The 18,794-nt window shown below is 45.9% G+C and overlaps 1 protein-coding gene across 1 annotated transcript in view; it reads right to left on the bottom strand.

The window, feature by feature from the left end:
• Window positions 1-6,497: 6,497 nt before the first annotated feature.
• Window positions 6,498-18,794, bottom strand: part of FOXK1 (forkhead box K1) — a 45,933-nt gene continuing 33,636 nt past the window's right edge. The window contains exons 3-9 of the mRNA XM_088527747.1: window positions 17,007-17,163; window positions 15,640-15,786; window positions 13,711-13,904; window positions 12,435-12,601; window positions 11,455-11,736; window positions 9,279-9,506; window positions 6,498-7,517 (exon numbers count right to left, since the gene is read on the bottom strand). Of these exons, the coding sequence (XP_088383873.1) occupies window positions 7,297-7,517; window positions 9,279-9,506; window positions 11,455-11,736; window positions 12,435-12,601; window positions 13,711-13,904; window positions 15,640-15,786; window positions 17,007-17,163 (1,396 nt within the window). The 3' untranslated portion in view covers window positions 6,498-7,296. The remainder of the gene's footprint in view (window positions 7,518-9,278; window positions 9,507-11,454; window positions 11,737-12,434; window positions 12,602-13,710; window positions 13,905-15,639; window positions 15,787-17,006; window positions 17,164-18,794) is intronic.

The raw sequence follows: 18,794 nt of genomic DNA, 5'->3' as shown, positions 1-18,794 counted from the left end.
ATTACTTAAAAAAAAAAAAAAAAAAGTATGGCTCCGTATTTAACAACAACCCAAAAACCTGTATCCTGCTTGGTGCGGAGGGGCAGGTCCTGCTCCTTGGCTGCTGGCACTTCCAGGAGCCACACACGTGTCCCCAGTGTCCCCAGTGTCTCACGGGGGCCCCAGATCACCTCCCGGCACTGCCCCGGTGGGATACGCACCTGCTTTGTAAAAAGCACTGGTTACAAACACGGTCACAAAAGAAAGAAATTTTTTGTTATCAGCTGTAAAAAATAATAATAATAAAAAAAAAACAAAAATCTGCCTGGAGGTGTCTTGAACAGGCAAAACCAGGAGCCAAAAAGAAGACATGACTTGAGGTCTCCTCTTCCCCTCACTCTCCCCATAAGGTTCCTTAAATTAAGTGCCAAATCCATGCGAGAGGGGAAAGGGACGCGCGGCTCTTGCCTTCCCCAAAGGGTTCCTGTATCCACACACAGCATGGCAGGAAGAGCTGCGTTTCTCAAGCCAGTATTCCAGATCTGAGCAGGACTTCCAGCGCTACCATCCACTGCTTGCATCCGTGTCTGAGTTACCAAGCAGGCGTTATCAGTCTCGTGGATATCGGCGAACGGCGGCGCGGTCAGCGTGGACACTGTGCCCGGTCCCAGCAGGACACACTGTCTCAGAGCTGAGTCGTAAAAAAAAATCATTTTCTCAAACCATTCTGTTTTTCCACAGTTTGCAGCTTTCCATACTGATATATTTAATAAAACTTACGCACTCTCTGTTGCTTTTGTAAGAAGATCTTACAACCAACAGCATTCTGGCTCCCGAAGACCATTTCTGGGGGGAAGGAGCTATAGGGTGTTTAGGTTTACAGCAGTTCACATGCTATAGAGCCGGCTTGCCTGCTCAGCAGCCTGTCCACATCCAACGAGCAGCACGTCAGCCAGAACATCAGCATGTTCCGCACCAGACTATAGCAGCAAAGTAATGAAACAGAAGGAAACCTCATCTTTTCTGCTCAGTTAAAATCTCTTTTGGCTAACAGACATTTCTCCTCAATATTGCCCTTACCTCTAAGCAAGGGTTTGCTTTGGACTGCTTTGAACACAACTGAGTGAGGCAGACGCGAGGCTGAACGGATCAGAACATGAATAAGGTGCCAGGATGGGGCCAGGACGCGGCCTCTGTGTAACTCGGTGCAGACACGAAGCAGCAGGAGAACCCCATGGGAAGCCGGGTTTTCCCAAGGGATGGTTTTTTATGGCTGCTCCCCTTATCATCAGCCTTATCCTCCCTTGGGGATCAAACCTAACCGCCAGATATTCAGCAGAAACCCAGGAAAAGCATTCAGTGAGGCCCCTACAGAGAACTGCAACTAGACTTTTTATTTTATCTTTTTAATAGAGCTCTTAGGATTACAAAGGCAAATATAATCTGCTTTTATGAATAATTCCCCAAGGGCCCAAGTGGGTTGAAATGCCCTGCAAATGCAGTAATCCATGTGGAGTTAAACCAGGCCTGAAATTTGACCAACTAAGGTAAAATTTACTCTCTAAATGGCAACACTAGAAAAAATGCTTATGTATTTATTTTCAAACGGGTATCTACACCTCTGGCCCCATAAAGAGAGACTGAGGAATCCTAAGAGGAACACAATCTCACCACAGAGGAAAAGACACTGTCTCATAGCGCCCCAGCGCTTACCCACCTGATAGAGACAGGGAGCATCTCCTCAGCCTTCAGCATCCTCATGGACCCGCAATTAATTTGTGTTAGGAATCAGGTCCTGCTTCTTAGCGCAGAACCTGCACAGGGCCTCCAGGCTCTGCATCTAGAGATCGTCCGAGACTAACGAGGATCCTGGCCCTCATTAGGGCCCTTTTGGGGATTTCTCTGCCAATGTGAGGCACGAGGAGGATGCAAGCGCCAAGAGGGCTCTTCTGCTGAGAGAGGAACCAGAGCAGCCGCTGGAGTAGAGCTGCTTCTGCAGGCTGCCCATATTTCTTACAAAAATAGGTAAATTTTTCTTTTTTTCTTTTTTTTTTTTAGGCTCAGCATTCGGGGTGGGAATTTACCAACAAACTGTATAAAAAAAAGTCTGTGTAAAGTACCATTTAAGAGAAAGAAATGGTCATGGACCATTTATATATCTATATTTACACACGCACACACATTAATAAATATAAAATTTATGTTTACGCAGAGCTAATTTAATATTCTCTGAAAAAAAATATTTAAAAGGTTTCTTCCTTAGCTGCCACCCATGAATTGTCAATGGTTTTATCTACCTTGTGAGTGAAGGGGTAGGCTTGGCACAGCTACCCCCCAGCTCTGGAACTAAAGTGACATATGAGGAGAGGCCCAGCCATACATTCAAAAAGGTTTTAATTCAGGGTCGACAAATTGAAAAGGTATCAAAAGAATTTTCCGAAGATATCATAAATACAAAGGTTAAAAGTCAAGTTGATTATAATTTTGGAATTTAAATATAGTGCTCCAAGAAAAGCTAGTATTTTTTCAAATACTTTGCTCGGTCCAAAGTAAAATGTTCATGGTCATATTACGGCTTCATAAAAGAATCTAACAGAGATCCTCGCAGCCAGATGCTTTCCACTTTTGATTACTATATAAGTATATTCACACTCCTGTGTGAACAAGCTCATACTCTGTCCTGCATATAATGCATCTAGCAAAGACAACGACTGCTCATCTAAGTAGCTACAAACTGCCGCCAGACAGTTGCATATGGGGAGATGCTCCAACACCAAGTCACAGCTGTGTTTTCACCAGATATAGACCAAAATGCCAGAAAACATCCCTGCCCAAGCTCATCAGTCCCAGCACTCCAGCTCACCTTGTAGTGTCACTGTATTTTGCAGCACGACAACTGGCTCCATCGCAAGCTACGCTTCATGGCAGTAGTGTACGCTATAAAAATAGCAGCTTTGAAATATTTTTTCACCCAGATGAAAAGTTACATAACTGAAAATACCTGTTCTTGCAACCTAACAATACAGACTTCCAAGCAATAGTATTAAGTTAGAACTGGGATTAAGGGACTCTGGAATGGATAAAAACACCTACAAACAGAAGAAACAAATTGTGAAAGGAAAGCAGGAACAAGAGCTGTCTGAGAGGCTGGTTGACATGGAAAGACAGATCATTTGCTGCTGGATGACATCTGTGAATGCAAAAGCTCAGTGTATTGTAATGACAAACCTATGAAGCCCTTCATGTTCCTTTTAGAGGTTCATTCTTAATGCCCAAGTCCAGTTCACCAGCAGCAGTAAACCAACCCAGAAAACCCTGGATCAAGATAGGAGTTCAACGCAAGGCTCCACACTGGATTGAAGCCATCATTTGCTAGAGTAAAGCACAAGACCTCATTTCTTAGAGGAGAACGACGAGTTGGTGGCATATGTACAACCGCAACCCAGAGTATTTCCAACTCACTTTGTGACTCTATTCCTCATACTATACTCAGAGCAGTGGAACATGAGTGAGCAGCGTGTCCTTGAGCAAGGGCGACCAAATATGTACTGGTCTTTACTCTCAAAAGCGTAGCCAGCAGGTCAAGGAAAGTGATTTGTGTTACTCCACTCAGCATTTGTGAGACCATATCTGGAATGTGTGTCCAGTTTTGGGCACAGACACAGCTGAGAGCTAGAAGGAGATTTTATCCAGTACTGCAGTTTTATGTAATTTATGTTCATCACAGCGAAACTGTGACCTATGAGACATAGTTTAAACCTGAGAAACAGAGGGGAACAACTAGACAGTAAGGATTTAATCCTTAAGTGCAGCAATTTTGAAGAAATGCGTTCGATCCTGAAGTGAGAGGTACAGAAGTTGAACTATTGCTAGATTAGTCCCTCGTCACCCTCGATCCCACACCTAGGCAGAGTGGGGAGACACCTGTCCCTTCACTCCACATTCTGACATTCAGCCACACACTAACTCGTGGTAGGGCAATACCAAATACTATTTGGTAGTTCACTGGGAAACCTCCTGGAAACCTCCTTGCTAGCACTGAGGAAAAGTCCAACTCCAGTTTAATGCCTCCAGCAGGCAGCAAATAACATTGCAAGAAAGCTCGGGTTAGCTGAGCTGCCTTTTTCTTAGTTCATTTTTTAAATTTCCACAGAGCAATTATAGCAGAGCAAATATTTGATATGCTGTGACCTTTCCTATCCACAGAGCAGAAGATGATGGCACAAAATGATGCCCTTTAAGCCTGCATCAATTAATGTAAGTGAGGACATGAGAGTCAACTTGTTAGGCAAAAAAAAGGTCACAGATAACCACATTTAGATTATCTCAAGTACTCCAAAGAACCATTAAGACAACCTTTTCTTTCTAGCTGAAAGCCTCATTCTACATACCATCACATCCTGTGATGTTCTCCCTTTCCTGCTCTCTGCAGTGCTCAAAATTGAAAGCCTGGAGAATCAGGACTGATACCTTGTACAGGAAGAGTTGTGCCACTAGAAAGAAACAAAGGGAAACAAGACTTCAAAAAGTTTCAAATTGGAAACTTCATTTAGGACTTTCAACTCAGCACAAAATTTAGTGGTTCTAATTTCCAGTTAGAGATGGAAACTGGAAAGCTTTATAATATGAAAACATCACAAGTCAGCTGGTGTTTTTCTATGGCATTGTATTAGTTTATAGAAGTTCAGGCCCTGACTAATTATTTGCTTTTCAAAAGAAAAGAGAAATGCATGGGTGGAAGGGATGCAAAAAAAACCCCAAAAAACTAACAAACAAACAAAAAAAAACCAACAACAAAAAAACCCTGGTCAGCTCCATGTCCTGAACAGTTGCTCCTTCTGGTTGCTCATCCTGCGCTGACTCGCCTAACATACAGGAAAACCAAGTAATCTCTTTCAGCAAAGCTCGATAACCTCAGGGTTGCTTCAGAGGCATGTCTGTATCTACAGCAGCACTCACCCCAACCCACTGCTTCCTCAGAGATAAAGGATGCTGTGCTCTCCCTCCTGCATGCTTCCTTGAAGCCCCTTTTAATAAAATCTGGTTTTAAAGAGGCTTTAGAAGAGACGGAATTAATCCGTGTGCTTCCTCACTCTGCGACACCTAGTCTTCCTAGCAGTAAAGGGAACCTGCAGGCTGGCCTGCTGCAATTATGTTGTGGTTGGTAGCAATCCTCATTCACAAAGTCATTCTCAAGTACTAAAATCTCATCTAACAACCAAGGCCACACACCTAAATTACAAGAACTAGGTGTAGGCCGTCCTGGATACTTCGTGTGCCTGTAACTGTGCAATTTAGCTGCAAATCGTGAGCCCATGAAATTCTTCCCTTCTCTCAGAAATATTTCTCACGAAACAATAGACTTGAAAACAAAACAACCCTGGGTTTTTACGCAAGCGGTGGGACTTGCCTATTGAACAGGATGTGGCAGAGAGAAAGGAAGCCTAGAAGGGACCAAGTGATACCAGCTGTTACCTCTTGGATCTCTTTCCTTTTCCAATTCTAGCAGGCACTAAACTGTCATGCTTTGCTTCCTGAAAATATAATTCACTGCAGACTGGGGAAGACCTTGCAGCACGGTTACACAGCAAGATTGCTGCTCTCAGAGGGGACAAGATGCCAATAACCCCACAGTAAGTCAGTACAGGTGGAGGGAGAACTTCCAGGACGCATCTCCTAAGTATCTTCTGCCGTTACCAAAACCATGAAGTTCTCCAAGTTAAAAGATACCTGCTGTGCAGCCAGAAGATGTGTTAGCCAAAGGGATCAGACGTGTCAAACCAAATGGGATACCTGGAGGCTAAGGAGAGGCTGGTTTCTCTGCCAGTCACACGGCATGTGACACACACCTGCCTGGCCACATGGTCCAAGTGACTCGGATCTGCTCGACCTGCGAGATGTTCTACGCACAGAGCCTGGAACACAGCTGAAGAAAAAGCCTTCTCCTACTGGCCAACCACACATGCGTGATGGCAGTGATGGGAGAGGGAGTCGGGGAATGAAAGAGCACCCCAAACCAGTTCCCCAAACTGAACTTGGAGGTGCCCAAATGACTTTGCCCTCACAGAAAACAAAAGGCCTCTTCATCCTCACTGTCTGCATTTACAGCATTTGTATTAAATGCCACCCGTGCGCTCTGCTGCCTCCCACCCAGCACTTCCCCTCCCTCCCTGCAGTGTCACAGAGCCCAGCTGCCACCCCAGAGCAGAGGGACAGAGACAACTCTGCCCTTCTGACCACGAGTCTTCAAGCTGGGGGTCCATGTTTCTAGCAGGGATGAAAGCAGAATCCTTGAGTGCACAAGACCAACTGCTGTTTCCTTAGGTTCTCAGAGACAACGTCTTCATTCTCCAATGTTACTCTAAACAAATCCCAGCTAGCGCTCCGGCACGGAGTGTGCTCAAAGGAAACAGGACAGACCCAGAACATTTCAGAGACGCCCGGCCCCACGTGCCCCTCAGTCATCAAGATACTTAGGCTGAAGTCCAGAAAAAGTGATGAATAATTGTAAGAAAACATTGAAGGTACAAAACCCTTTGTTTTTAATTTCTTTTCAGGAACCAAATTAATACAGTTCCTCTGTTACCTTATTCTCCCTCAGAGGGAATGGAGAGAAATTGCGTTCGGAAATCCAGGGGGTTGAGCTGTGTAACTCTTCCTCCTGAATCCCCACATAAATAAACATTCATTCATATTCAGAATTTTTCTATTAAAAAAAACACCATTCTGCCTTTTTCTTTAAGCTTGGTACCATGTTTCTTTAATGCTGCTGTTGTGAGATACTGCACCCATCTTTCAGCATTTGATTGCCTTAAGTGGCCCTTTTAAATGGTCCTACATTTCAAAGCTCTGAGAAGCTGAGTATTAAGGCATAAAAAAATTAGGAGTTTTCTTTCCAGGGAGCAGACTGTATCTGTGTTACATTCCTTTAGATGCTGAACTGCAAATCCCATCCCCTTGGAGCCAAAAGGGGAAAAGACAGTTTAAAAAAAAATCCCAGCAGTCTTACAATCAGTTGTCTGTATATTTTTTTTTGGAATCTTAAAAAAAAAAAAAGGGAGGAAAAATATCCCATAGGTAAAGACGGAACAGAGTTCCAGATATGGGTTCTTGGGAGGAGTTTTTCATTCTTTTTGGCACCTTGTGATTCTAACAGCTGTTGACCTCCCATTTTAAAAAATCTGGCTTTAAAAAGAGCTTTTTATTCTCTATGTTTCAAGCTGTTACAGTTGTGGCTTGTTTTCTCTGAAAGCTGCTTTAGGGGCTGCTGCCATCCCATGCCCACCCCGCACCATGCCAGCTCTTCCCACCGGTTCTTCATTCACTGGTTGCCTGTCCTTGTGGCATTGCAGATGTGATGACACCAGTTTGGGCTGGGACCGCTCCGCTGGGCTCTTCTATCCGGGGTCTTTTGACTTCGGGTTCACTGGCAGGGGCTGCTGCTGTCTCCTCGGTCCCCGTCTCGCATACCCGGCTGACTACGACAGGAGTGGACGAGCTGGCCTGTGCTGCAAGAAGCTGCAGTGGATTTGTAAGAGCTGGGAAGTAGGGAAAAAAAAAAAACAAGAGAGAAAAGTGCATTAACATACAAAGTAATGCAAATACTCCCCATTCCAGAAAACAAGAAACAAAACCACAGTCAAAGGAGATAACCGGCACATATTCAAGGTTTTCTTTTCAAATCCATTCAAGGCTTGCTAGCCTTGTCTGTCTCCTGATGTAATTTCAGCTTTGTACCAGTTTACCAAACTGGCAATATTCCTTTCGTGGCGGGCTTCCTTCTTTCCATCCATTGCCAAAGTGGCAGTGCCAGCTACGTGTTCATCTCCACGTGGGGAGGATCCCTCCTTTGCTAAAGTTACAGGACAATTTTTCTTCAGGAGGTCGTTCTCTGATCACCCAAAAACCAAAACCTCTTGCAAGCTACAACATGTTGTGTGCTGCACCTTAGGGGGACCCCATTAGCCCCTCTGAAGCTGCCAGCAAGAAAGAGAAACTACTACTGAGAAACTAGATTACCGGCCAAACGGCGACTATGTTGACATCTCACTTCTAAAAGGAAGGTTTAACAACTTTTGCTTTGTCTGGTCTAAGTGTTCCCATCAGAACTGGGATTGGAACTTAGGAATTTTTGGCCTCCTATCTTGTATTCCAGTCCAGACAAAGGCTCTCACCCTCCCATTAATAAAAGTGGTGAGAAAAGAGGACGTTTTGAGCAGCAACCCTGCCTAAAAATGTCTATGATTCCTAGTTCCAGACGGAGAATGTGCTTACACACTGACTTTGGCACACAGCACTACTTGGAAAACAAAACACATGCAGTTTTTGGACTCTGCATCAATAGGAGAGGCGGCCAAAGGGGGCTCGGGAGACGGCACATCCTCTGCCCTGCAGAGTGATTTGCAAGGGATGGAATGACACAATATTCATGGTGTGTTCGCTGTTAAGTGCATCAAAAAAGGAGCCCTAGGATAAATAAACAAAGAAAATGGAACAAAGGCCTTCAAAGCCCAGCAACGTCCACCAAGGCATGGGAAGGAGGCTCTACATTATCAAGAGGATGAAGGAAAAAAAAAAAAAAGCAGGGCACAGATGAGGGCAGTCACCAGTTAAAGCTCAGCAACTGGCAGTAATCCTAAATCAAACAGCTGAAGAAATGTTACCTCCACACAGCCAAAAATAACTAGTATGGGGTTTTACAAAAGGCATCATAAATGACTACAACACATTCTGTATATAAACAATCCTACATTTGTTCACCTACCTGATAAAAAAGGTCTTATTCCCCTCAAACTCTCAGCCCTTATGATGGGAAAGCACAAGTCATTTTCTTAATGCTCTATGGGGTCGGATTTCATGATACTTAAAGAGCACCAAGGAAATTTTGTTACTAGGCATACTGAAAGCAAAGGCTGTTTGTCACAGGAAAACAAAAACAGGCTCAATGCAGGAATCACTAACACTTTCAACAGGTTAGCCTCAATAGGTAGAAAGTGCAAGTAGCAATAGCCAAGGACATGGAGAGAGACTGAATGCTTCAAAAGCAGTGAGGCAGATGGCAAACTTCTCCATTAAGAAAAACAAAGCAAACAAAGGTGAACGGGGTCAACATTTAATTTGTCACGGTATCTACGGCTGCCATTTACAGCCACAGAGGTTGCAGAGTGCACAACCTTGGAGCCAGACACGCACGTAGTGACTTGCAGAGCTAAAAAAGCCAAACACTCACAAATTTTATACTTTAACTGCAATGCATGGGGAGCAACGGTAAACCAGCAAGCAGTGGAAACACATCGTACCGTAAGCGCTGCCGGTGATGCTGTTGGTGGGGACAGCGTGCTTCCCGTTCTGGGTGACGGCTCGCACAGGGAGCTGATGCTGTCCGATGGTCACCGGAGCTGCCTGCTGAAGGATCGTGACTGTCTGTCCTGGAATGGCCTGTGCCATTTGGCTGGCGACCGTCTGAATCACACGGCTGGCTGTAGGTATCGTGGCAAACGCAATTGTTGGCTTTTCATCCACGCCTACTGGGAGAGAAGATGGGACATTCACCACGGGGCTGGTCTGGGAGCCCTCTCTTCTCAGTAACATTTCAACAACACCACCCACGCCAGGCTTACAAACATGAGAAGACCCCAGCACTACAGAGTGCTCTGCCTTTGACGTGTCCCACAAAGTTTACGTGAGGCTGCTTAGGCACGAGAACAACACAACTGGGATCCGAGATTCTGAGGGTGTTTCTGGAGGCCTAATCCTGTGAGAGATGCCTGATCTCTTTAGGCACGATCAGGCTCTACACACATATGTTCTGTGGGCTGATTCATACAGCATGGTCAGCTCTGAGAAGGCAGAAGTTCATTCTCCCTGCTCGTCAGGGGAAGAACACTGCAAACAGGGGTGGAACAGGGAAGACCAGTCCCCTGAAATGCTTGTTTTGAAAGCATATTGGATCAGGGAGGATAACTGAAAACACTAAACACTAAATATTCTCTATTGCACATGTATAAGGAACACATTTTCTTACAGCACGAGCCTGCATCAGCTTGCTTTTGTCACGAGTAGGAGGCATTCCCACAACAGCAAGTTCTTGCCAGCTATGGAGACACAGGACGAAACCAGGGGGCTGGGAAAAGCTGAGTCCAGGGAACAGTAAGGGACCAGTTCCACAAGTTGCAAGACAAGTAAGGGATCAAGTCAGCAGCTACAAGACATGCTCCTGCTAGGCAGGCACTGGAGGAGACCCGCGCTTCTCTTCCAGCAGTTCCGTAGGTCACGGAGCAATGAAGGCAGGCGGGAAGCACAAATTCATTATATCTGTGAAAAGAGACTACTTGCTTTCCCATCTTAAAATTAGAAGAGCACAGGAAAGCTGTTAGATGGGACAGTAAGCACTGAGCTGGCATGCTGATGGGAGGCAGGGAGAAAGTCAAGGAAAACCAAGAGATTAGGGGAAAAAAAAAAAAAAGCATCAACCAGGAAAAGCACATGGAAGGCAGAGATTCAAAAAAGGTAGGAGAGGGAGCAGAAGATGGACCACTAGGGAAGGAAAGAATCAGAGCAAGAAATGGCAAGTGAAAGAGGGGAGCAGGTGACAAATAGGCAGCTGCTGTTGATGCTTCGGCAACACGGACAGGATCCAGACAGGAATTTCTGGAGAATGCAAGTGTAATTCAAGCAGGATAACGTGTGCTAAAAATGCCCATGATCGTGCTATTCCTGTAGGGAAATGTCTTTTTTAATTTCTCCATCCCCCTAGAGAAGAGTCATTGCTGCTGCCCACATAACAGCAATAACTAGTCTTGCTGTACTGCTGGGGCAACATATGCATCTGTCCTGTAGCACTATGCCATTCTGAAACATCCAGCAGACAATGTATTGTCTGGACGACATGAAGATAAAGTATTTTTTATAGTTCAACTCAATAAATCCCCCCAGGCTGGAATTTCCAGCTTAGGAATAAAGGGGCCTTTGTTGTTACTGGCTTTTGAAGATTTCTCCAATGGGGCACAGCTCCCACTTTCAGCAGCACACCCTTTCCCCCCAGGAAACCAGGCCCATGGAAGGGAATGGCAGCCATTTATTGCCATGGTGATCCTGAAGCAGAGTTGCAGCTTTTCCCATGCCATCTCTGCTGGCCAGATAAGTGCACACTTTCACAGTGTACCCAACAGACCAAGTCATGGACAGAATATGAGCATGTGGGTTAATATTTGTATTTGAAGCACTACATGTTATTTCAGCCTTTAACAAGATGTGTGTGTCCTCTATCTGCCACAGGGGACAAAGCAGCACATTTTTTCCTGACTATTCATGGAAAGATTAACTTGCCGAGCTCTTACTTGGTTTATTTTTCATCTGGAGACACCTTTTATCGAGGACTAACCACTCAGCAAATGAAACTGCTGTTTGACCTTCCCCTCCTCCCCTAAGGCCCGTTCAAACTACACTAGTCAAGCGAGGGAGGTGAAAAGCTACCTCGGTGGTCACCAGCTAAGTCCAGCACTGCTCCTGCAGCTTCATGAGCTCCTCCTGCGGTGCCCTGATTCGTGAGGATGTATCCGTTCGCAGAGTTTGCAGAGGAGGTCACAACTCGGACCATCGTAACAGTGGGAGCTTGCTGAACTACGTGGATTGCGTGACACGAAGGCTGCTGAGAAGTCACTATCGATGCTGGCATGTAGGCGACTGGTTTTGCCACCAGAGTAGATGGCCGGGGAGGAACAGCCATAATCACTGGCTGGGCACTGACCGGAGATCCTAAAATGCAAGAGACAAATATCAGTGGGAGATGCAAAAAGGCCTCCACTTGTCTCCACTTAGAACTATGCGGTTCTCATCGGTAATACTCAGTGCTGCAGCACTGGCAAGAGGTGCCAAAAATGCTACTTCAATCTCACATTTCCCAACTTACCAAAAAAATCTAGAAGCAAACAAAAAATCCCACAACCTTGCAGCCTAAGCACATTTTTTAAACAATACAATATGCAGAGAAATATGAGGTTTTACCTAATGAGTTTTGCCTTCCATTTGTAATGGGAGGATCCTACGCACAAGTTTAGTTACAGAATAGCTGACAAGCAGGCAGTAACCAGGGTGTAACAAATGACCAAGCCCTTGACCACAGGACCGTAGAGCTCTGGGCAGACAAGTTGATTTTATCAAGAAATTTAAGAAACAAGAGGGAGCTGCTATGTTCTGCTGTGGTTAGTCTGCTGTTAGCTCCCTAAATCCAGCTAGTTTAAGGCAAACTCATATTCCTCTAGGAGTTCTTTTATCTCCTCCCCCCTGAGCAAATACTAGCAAAGAAGAAACAGCCTGAAGTGTCACCTGTCTCCCAACAATAAAGTGGAAGAGGGAAGACTGATGTCCCCCTGTAATGAACAGGCTGGCCAGCAATATGTTCAGAGTTGCGCTTGTGGAATGAAGCACTTCTCTGTGGAATGAGAACTACTCACCAGGTGCACTTTGTGAATACCGATACTCTGGAACTGAAGCTAATTTTGACCCAAAGTCGTGGTCGTGTGGAATGGGCGAGCCCTCCCGCGACAGGCACTCTGGAGTCTGTAGGCCACTAGAGTGAGGGGACAGCAGGCCAGGGTGAGTAGGGGAGGCTGGAGCGCTCCTGCAACACCAAAACGTACTGTTGGCAAATGTAGATGCTTTTTGGCCACAAGACAGCAGCAGAGAACAAGTTATCCCCAGCACAGGATCCTCTGAGGAGGAAGGCAGCCATTTTTCTGCATTACCCACTACAGCCTTGTCAGGAGGAGGTGAAAGGTACAGAATAACCTTGCACATGCACTCTGGCACCAAATGCACCTGCGTTATTCACTGCTGAAAGAAAATGGACCCTTCAGAGCACGCTTAAGGTTTCAGATTTCCACCATGGATAGAGAATCTAAAAGTGCCTCATGTTTGAATTTTAAAATTTCAGGCCACCCTCAAAGAATCTTTGTCAGTGTTGACAGTACTGGGGAGGGAGAGGAAGAGAATGCAAGCGCACACAAGTGTCAGGCCCCACACATGTGTACAAAGTTTCTCCCTCCTGCAACTTGGTTGCTACCAATAGATGATGAATCCAACACTTCCTCAAGGATTAACAAGGCTGAGGAAGGGGTCTGCTGAAGAGATCTCGTTTGTCCAGTTTTCAAGGGGATGGAAAGGAAGGGAGGTGTGGGAGGAGGGATACGTGAAACGGCTCCAGGGTTCGATTGCAAGTCCCAACCCACAGCGACAGGGCACAGAGGAAGTCACTGTCCCCTGCTCCTCTTTCACTGAGGTACCATGGATGGCAGGGGCTGCACAGAACCCCCCACTGCTCTACCGTGCACAGCCACAACGAACATGATGCTCCCCATGAGACAGTGTCTCAAATAACCCAACACACATTTCCACTGTGATCTCAGCCACATCTAAGCCCAGCTTTCCTGAAATGAAAGACTGGCATCCCAAAATATTTTCTCTAGTGATAACTGTTCCGAGCTTCTTTGAAATTATGCCAAAACACATACACTATTTGGTGTGTTATGGCCGTTTGGTTCCATGGTGTATCTTTTTTAAAGCTTAAGAAGTCAGAAGTCAGTTTTCCGATTACGCCTCACGGCTATCCAACTATATCATCAGTCAAAACTATAAACAGAAGTCAAGTTTGTTCACTGTACTTCAGGAGAGGTTTTTGTTTGTTTTCTTTGCTATGAATTTGGCAGTGAGATGAGAAGAAGCTGAAGTTACCTGGAGGAGAGAGGCCCAAAAGGTGTTCGGAAGCAGGACACTCCTCTTTGCCTTCGTTTTCTAAAGGCCTGCTCTACTAGTTTGGCTTCAGAGGCAGGGTCAATTCGCCAGAAGGAGCCCTTTCCAGGCTCCTCCTGAGAGCGTGGGACTTTAATGAAGTAACGGTTCAAGGAGAGGTTGTGCCGAATGGAATTCTGCAGGAAGCAGAGGAATCGAGTGATTATTTTGCCACGAGAAAGCATGTAACAAACAGGATTCACCACGCAGCCGGGGAAAATAAAATGCCACCTGCCACAATCTGTGTTGAAGATGGAAGCAAGTTGCTCGCCCAGCTCCAAAGCCACAGGGGAGCTGCAAGAGAAAACCTAGGGAAATAAGTTGGACACAGAGTTTCTGCTAACTGTGCAGGAAGATGGGTTTGCTTCGTACCTGTATGATCACTTGGACCTAGCTCTAGAGCCAGAAGCAGCTACGCTGTGGGAACACGGAGGAAAATCTTCTGCTGATGCAGGGGGAAAGAACTGGAAACCATGTCAAAACTCTCCCAAAAGACAAATTCTATTCTGGGCTAACTGCTTACCTGCTAAGCCATCACTGGGGTGTGTGAACATGCCCTGAAGGACGCTGCACCTCATGGCAATCCTAATGCAAGCTGCCTATGAGCCTTCAGAAAGCTATCTCCAAAAGGAATCCATTATTTATGTGGCACCAGTCTAGCACTGTACAGCTCTGGAGATGTGGATAGGACTAATTAGCCTTTTCATTACAAAAACCCATGTTGTGCTGGCTGCTGTACCACACAGAAGGCTCAGGTGTGCATAAACTCATTGTGTCTTCCACTTTCAACATAAAACAAGGGCTTTTGTAGCAGCTTTTGACAACAGGAGCTCTTTACAAAGCCTTGCAATGCTAAAGGTAAGGAGAAAAAAAAAAAAAAAAGGCACCTTCTCCCTGCACTGAAAGGCAGCAGGCTTTGAAGCAGGATGCAGCAACTGGTTCACAGAGCAGCTCTGCCGAGCAGGTTAAGGCAGGAAGTGAATTCCAGAGCTAATTAGAACTGCAGGGAAAAGGCAGGGAGGCAGCAGGTATTTATTCCAAGTGCACTCCGAGCGCACTGAGCCATCCTGCTCCTGCCAGTTGCACACAATAAACTCAGCGGCTCCAAGAGGCTTTCCAGCTGCATGGGTGTATTCTATCCAAAGGACAACACCCATTCCAGAGGGGCAGTGCTGGCGCGGGGAGCAGGTGGAGCGGAGGTTTGAGCCTTTGAAAGCAGCCCTCGAGCGAGCACTTGAGCCTCAGCCTGTGTTACCTGCCTCCCAGCTCTCCTACGAAAATGGTCAGGTCTCCATTAGTGCCACAGGGAAGGCACAGATTGAGGTTCCCCAGGTCCCTGTTCTGAGACTCTCACATTGCAAGCTGTTACTCAGGCAACACAGTCAATATGCTGGGGGAAAGAAAACACCTGCGATGATTTAAGGAGTTATGATTAAAACCTGGGCCATCAGCTTCAGGCTGGGCATCTTCTGTTTGGACAGATGTCTCCAAAGAGAGACACAAAGTATGACGGATTAAGCAAGATTCAAGTAACAGGCTCTGAGCAGGGGAGCAACTGCTGATAGCAAGGACATGAAGAAACAAGAAACAAACAAAAAATCGAAGAGAGATCACTGCACACTTGACAGATGACAGGGCAGAGAGATAACAGGGGTACAAAAACAATCAGAGGGCCCAACCGTAACACCCAATACAGCTCGAGAACAATCTTCCAAAAACTAATCACCCACAAGCAAACTATTTAGCTTACGTTAAACAAATTCACCCTGGGAATAGTCAAAGCAGTTCTATTCCCAGTGCCCCAAATCTTTATTAAATGTATTTTGTGGAAGATAAGCCCTGACAAAGTAGTTTAAAAGCTCAGGAACTCACCTGCCAGCCTTTGTCAGCAGTCCTGTAATATGGATAATGCTTGGTAATGTGGGCATAGATCCCACTTAGTGTTAACTGTCTGTCCTGTGCTGAAGATATAGCCTGCACAATTAGCTGAGCGTAAGAGTACGGTGGTTTGGACTCATCCTAGAAGAAGACAGACACAAAAATGTAGTTACCACATCAGAATTCCTATGTTGGAGCTCACCACCAAACCTGATGAAAGAAAGCACATTGGGCTGCATTTCACAAGCACTTGGAGAGCATAAGGATGGCAGCTAAAAGCAATACCATCCTCTTCCCCATCCCTCCTGCTCTGCACTGTCATCTCCCAACTGAGCATAAGCACTTGCCTGCAAACAGGACTAGAGCCAAGTAAAAGTGTCTCTCTCCATCCTCCGCCCCCAAAACACAAAAAGGCCAACTTGAATCTGCTTGCATTCCTGCTCACAGCAGCACGAGGGGCAGAACCACGACCAGCAACTGGAAGAGAGGCAGAGCTGGAGGCTGCAGGCTGCATCCACTGCTGTCCGTGTTCCTAAAGCTAAAGTCTTAGATTCTACCCAGGTGCAACTGAACTTTGTGGAAGGCTTCAAGGAAATGTGCTGCCAGCTCTCCTCCCAGCAACAAGCCCAATAGGAAACCTGATCCTGTTCCCTACCCTCTCCAGCAGAATTTGTTTCATTCTAGGAGCTTTAACTCGAGTGTCAGGTCTCACAATCCCAGCTCTTCATATTACTCCATCAAGAACAGTCTTTCTTGTCTCAAGGGAGAATACAACCTACAAAAAAGCCACCTCGTGCTGTGCTCCTCCACCCTATCCCAAATCAGGTGGTTTTGGATCTGGACCTTCCACTTTCATCTGAAGATCAGCTTGCCAAAATTAAATTTTATCATTACAACACGGTTATTTTTATCTAAATTATGCTTGATACTCTTCTCATCTAATGCTTGGTTGACAGGCCATTGTTTTAAAGTAAAGGTGAGGATCCTGTTTCTCCCCCTGCTCCTCCTTTCCCCAACTGCCTTTTGTAAAATACTATTAATTAAAAGAATAAAACAAGACTCTGAATTTTAATGCTCTTTATAGCTTCTGATTTATCAAACAAGCAAGACAAATTCCTTTAGCATAACCCTTTTAGAGAATGACTTAAATATATTTCAGCAGCTAAGCAAGCAGATCCATCACCTGCTACCAAAGACTGTGTGAAAGCATTGGTGTGAAACCCTGGGTGATAGGAAATATAGCACCCTTATTGCCAGGGTTTCCTTAGACCCATTTAACTATATCCAGCACTGGCAGTAAACTGCAAGGTCTTAATAAGCCTCCCAGTGAACACTGCTGGGTAAGAAATGTTTCTCCGAACCTTTGGGCTGTCCCCGCCAGATGCATCTGCCTGCTGTTCTGATGCTGCTTTTGCGGCGTATTCTGCTGCCAGCTGCAGATCCGAGGTAATGTTGTGAACAAAACGATATCCTGAGGATCCAGCACCACGTGGACTGGCCGGGCAAGAGTTGGGAACACTGCAGAGGCAAAAAGGAATGACAGGTATTCATGACTTCATTTATTAATAAGGTACACAATTCTTACACCTAAGCTGCAATAGAGCTTCCAGGTCACTGAGAAGTTGGGGTTTTTGCCCCTGTAGCTTATCCAAAGCACAGAAAGACTGAAAAGAGTGAAGAGAGGAAAATAAACCACCGAAACAAACAACAAAAACAGTGACAAAACAGAATTCCTAAGAGTTCTGACCCCAGTCACCTTCTGCAATCACAACATAACCCTAAAGAATTAAACATCTTCCCTATACATAGGGCTTCACTGAGGAAAACAAAACAAAACAAAAAAAAATCCACACATAACACCGTATCGGCGATGAATTCTATATTTACTTAAAAAAAAACTTGCAGATGTAAAGCTGATAAAGCACCATCCTCCTTATGATACTAACAATGTTTATGCAATTTTTCTAAAAAACAAGGGCTATGTGCAGCATCACAGGTAAAACACCCACCCGTGTCACCTGCCACGAGGGTTCCCGTCTAACAGGGGCTTCGGAAGCCCCAGTGTCACCCCAGGACTAACATCCCCCTGCCAGAGCAGGGCATGTCCTCCATGTCCCCATGCAGTGAACCCAAGGGAGCCCCAACCACGATGCAGGAGGCAGCTCCTCTCCCCAGCGCTGGTTAACAAGGGGAAGAGCCATTTCTAGAGCTGCAGACGGCCACATGATGGCATCACAGGAACGACTACGGAGCGGGAGAGCCACTGGGAAAAAGCTCCAAACTAATAAAAGGCTGCGCATGGCTCGGGCACACACAAACAAGTGCTGCAAGATGAGAACTAATCAGCAAGACTTGTCTGGGGATCACGCAGCCCTGGTCTGCAGGGTACAAAGGAGAGGGGAGCGGGACAAGCCTGGCAAGCAAAGTCCCACGTTTTGGTGTTTCCTCCCTCCTGCACTGTGTTGAGGGCTGCAGAGCCAGGGGGACACGCCACAGAGTCAGCTCACGGGATCGCGTCCGGCCTCTCCGTAAGAGGAGGGAACAAGGAATGAGAGAGCAAAACACGCTCCAGATTTACATAGCAACACCAGCAGCACAGTGGCACGAGGAGATGCAAACTGAAGCCTGCAGCTGGGAATGAGAATTCAGTAAAATTGGCATAAAGAATCCACAACAGCAGTGCTAAACTTGGTACAATAAGAAAGGCAACAAATTGACGCTCATCACAGCATGGTGATAATGATGATAGTGATAATAATTAAAAAAAATTACACGGACAAGCAGGTGTTTGGAGCCATGCGAAACCCTGCACGGCCCCAGGTACCCTGGCAGCCCCCTCTGAAAATCCTGCACCCACCGATACCCCTGTACAACAACGGGGACACACTTCAGAAGCAAGAGCAGCTGAAGCTTCAGGAGGCTGAAGCACAACATGTTGGTGGGTCCATCCGTAAAAACCTCCCCTGTTAGATGTAAACGATTTTCTCACCTAGTCTTTCAGCGCGTGGAGGCTTGTATGTGCAGGGAAGGAAACCAAAATGGGCTGCTGCACGCTGGCAGCCCTCTGTGGAAGTGGGTAATGCCAAAGAGCAGAAGGAACTCTTGCTGTCTTAGTATTCATGTGGGGACGTAGCAGGAATTTAATTATG

The sequence above is a fragment of the Tinamus guttatus genome, unplaced genomic scaffold (genome assembly GCF_059628265.1).
Source record: "Tinamus guttatus ecotype Peru unplaced genomic scaffold, ASM5962826v1 Tinamus_guttatus_pri_ptg000291l, whole genome shotgun sequence".
Taxonomy (NCBI): domain Eukaryota; kingdom Metazoa; phylum Chordata; class Aves; order Tinamiformes; family Tinamidae; genus Tinamus; species Tinamus guttatus.
Note: the sequence above shows the minus strand (reverse complement) of the source record. Positions and strands in the feature narration are given on the sequence as shown.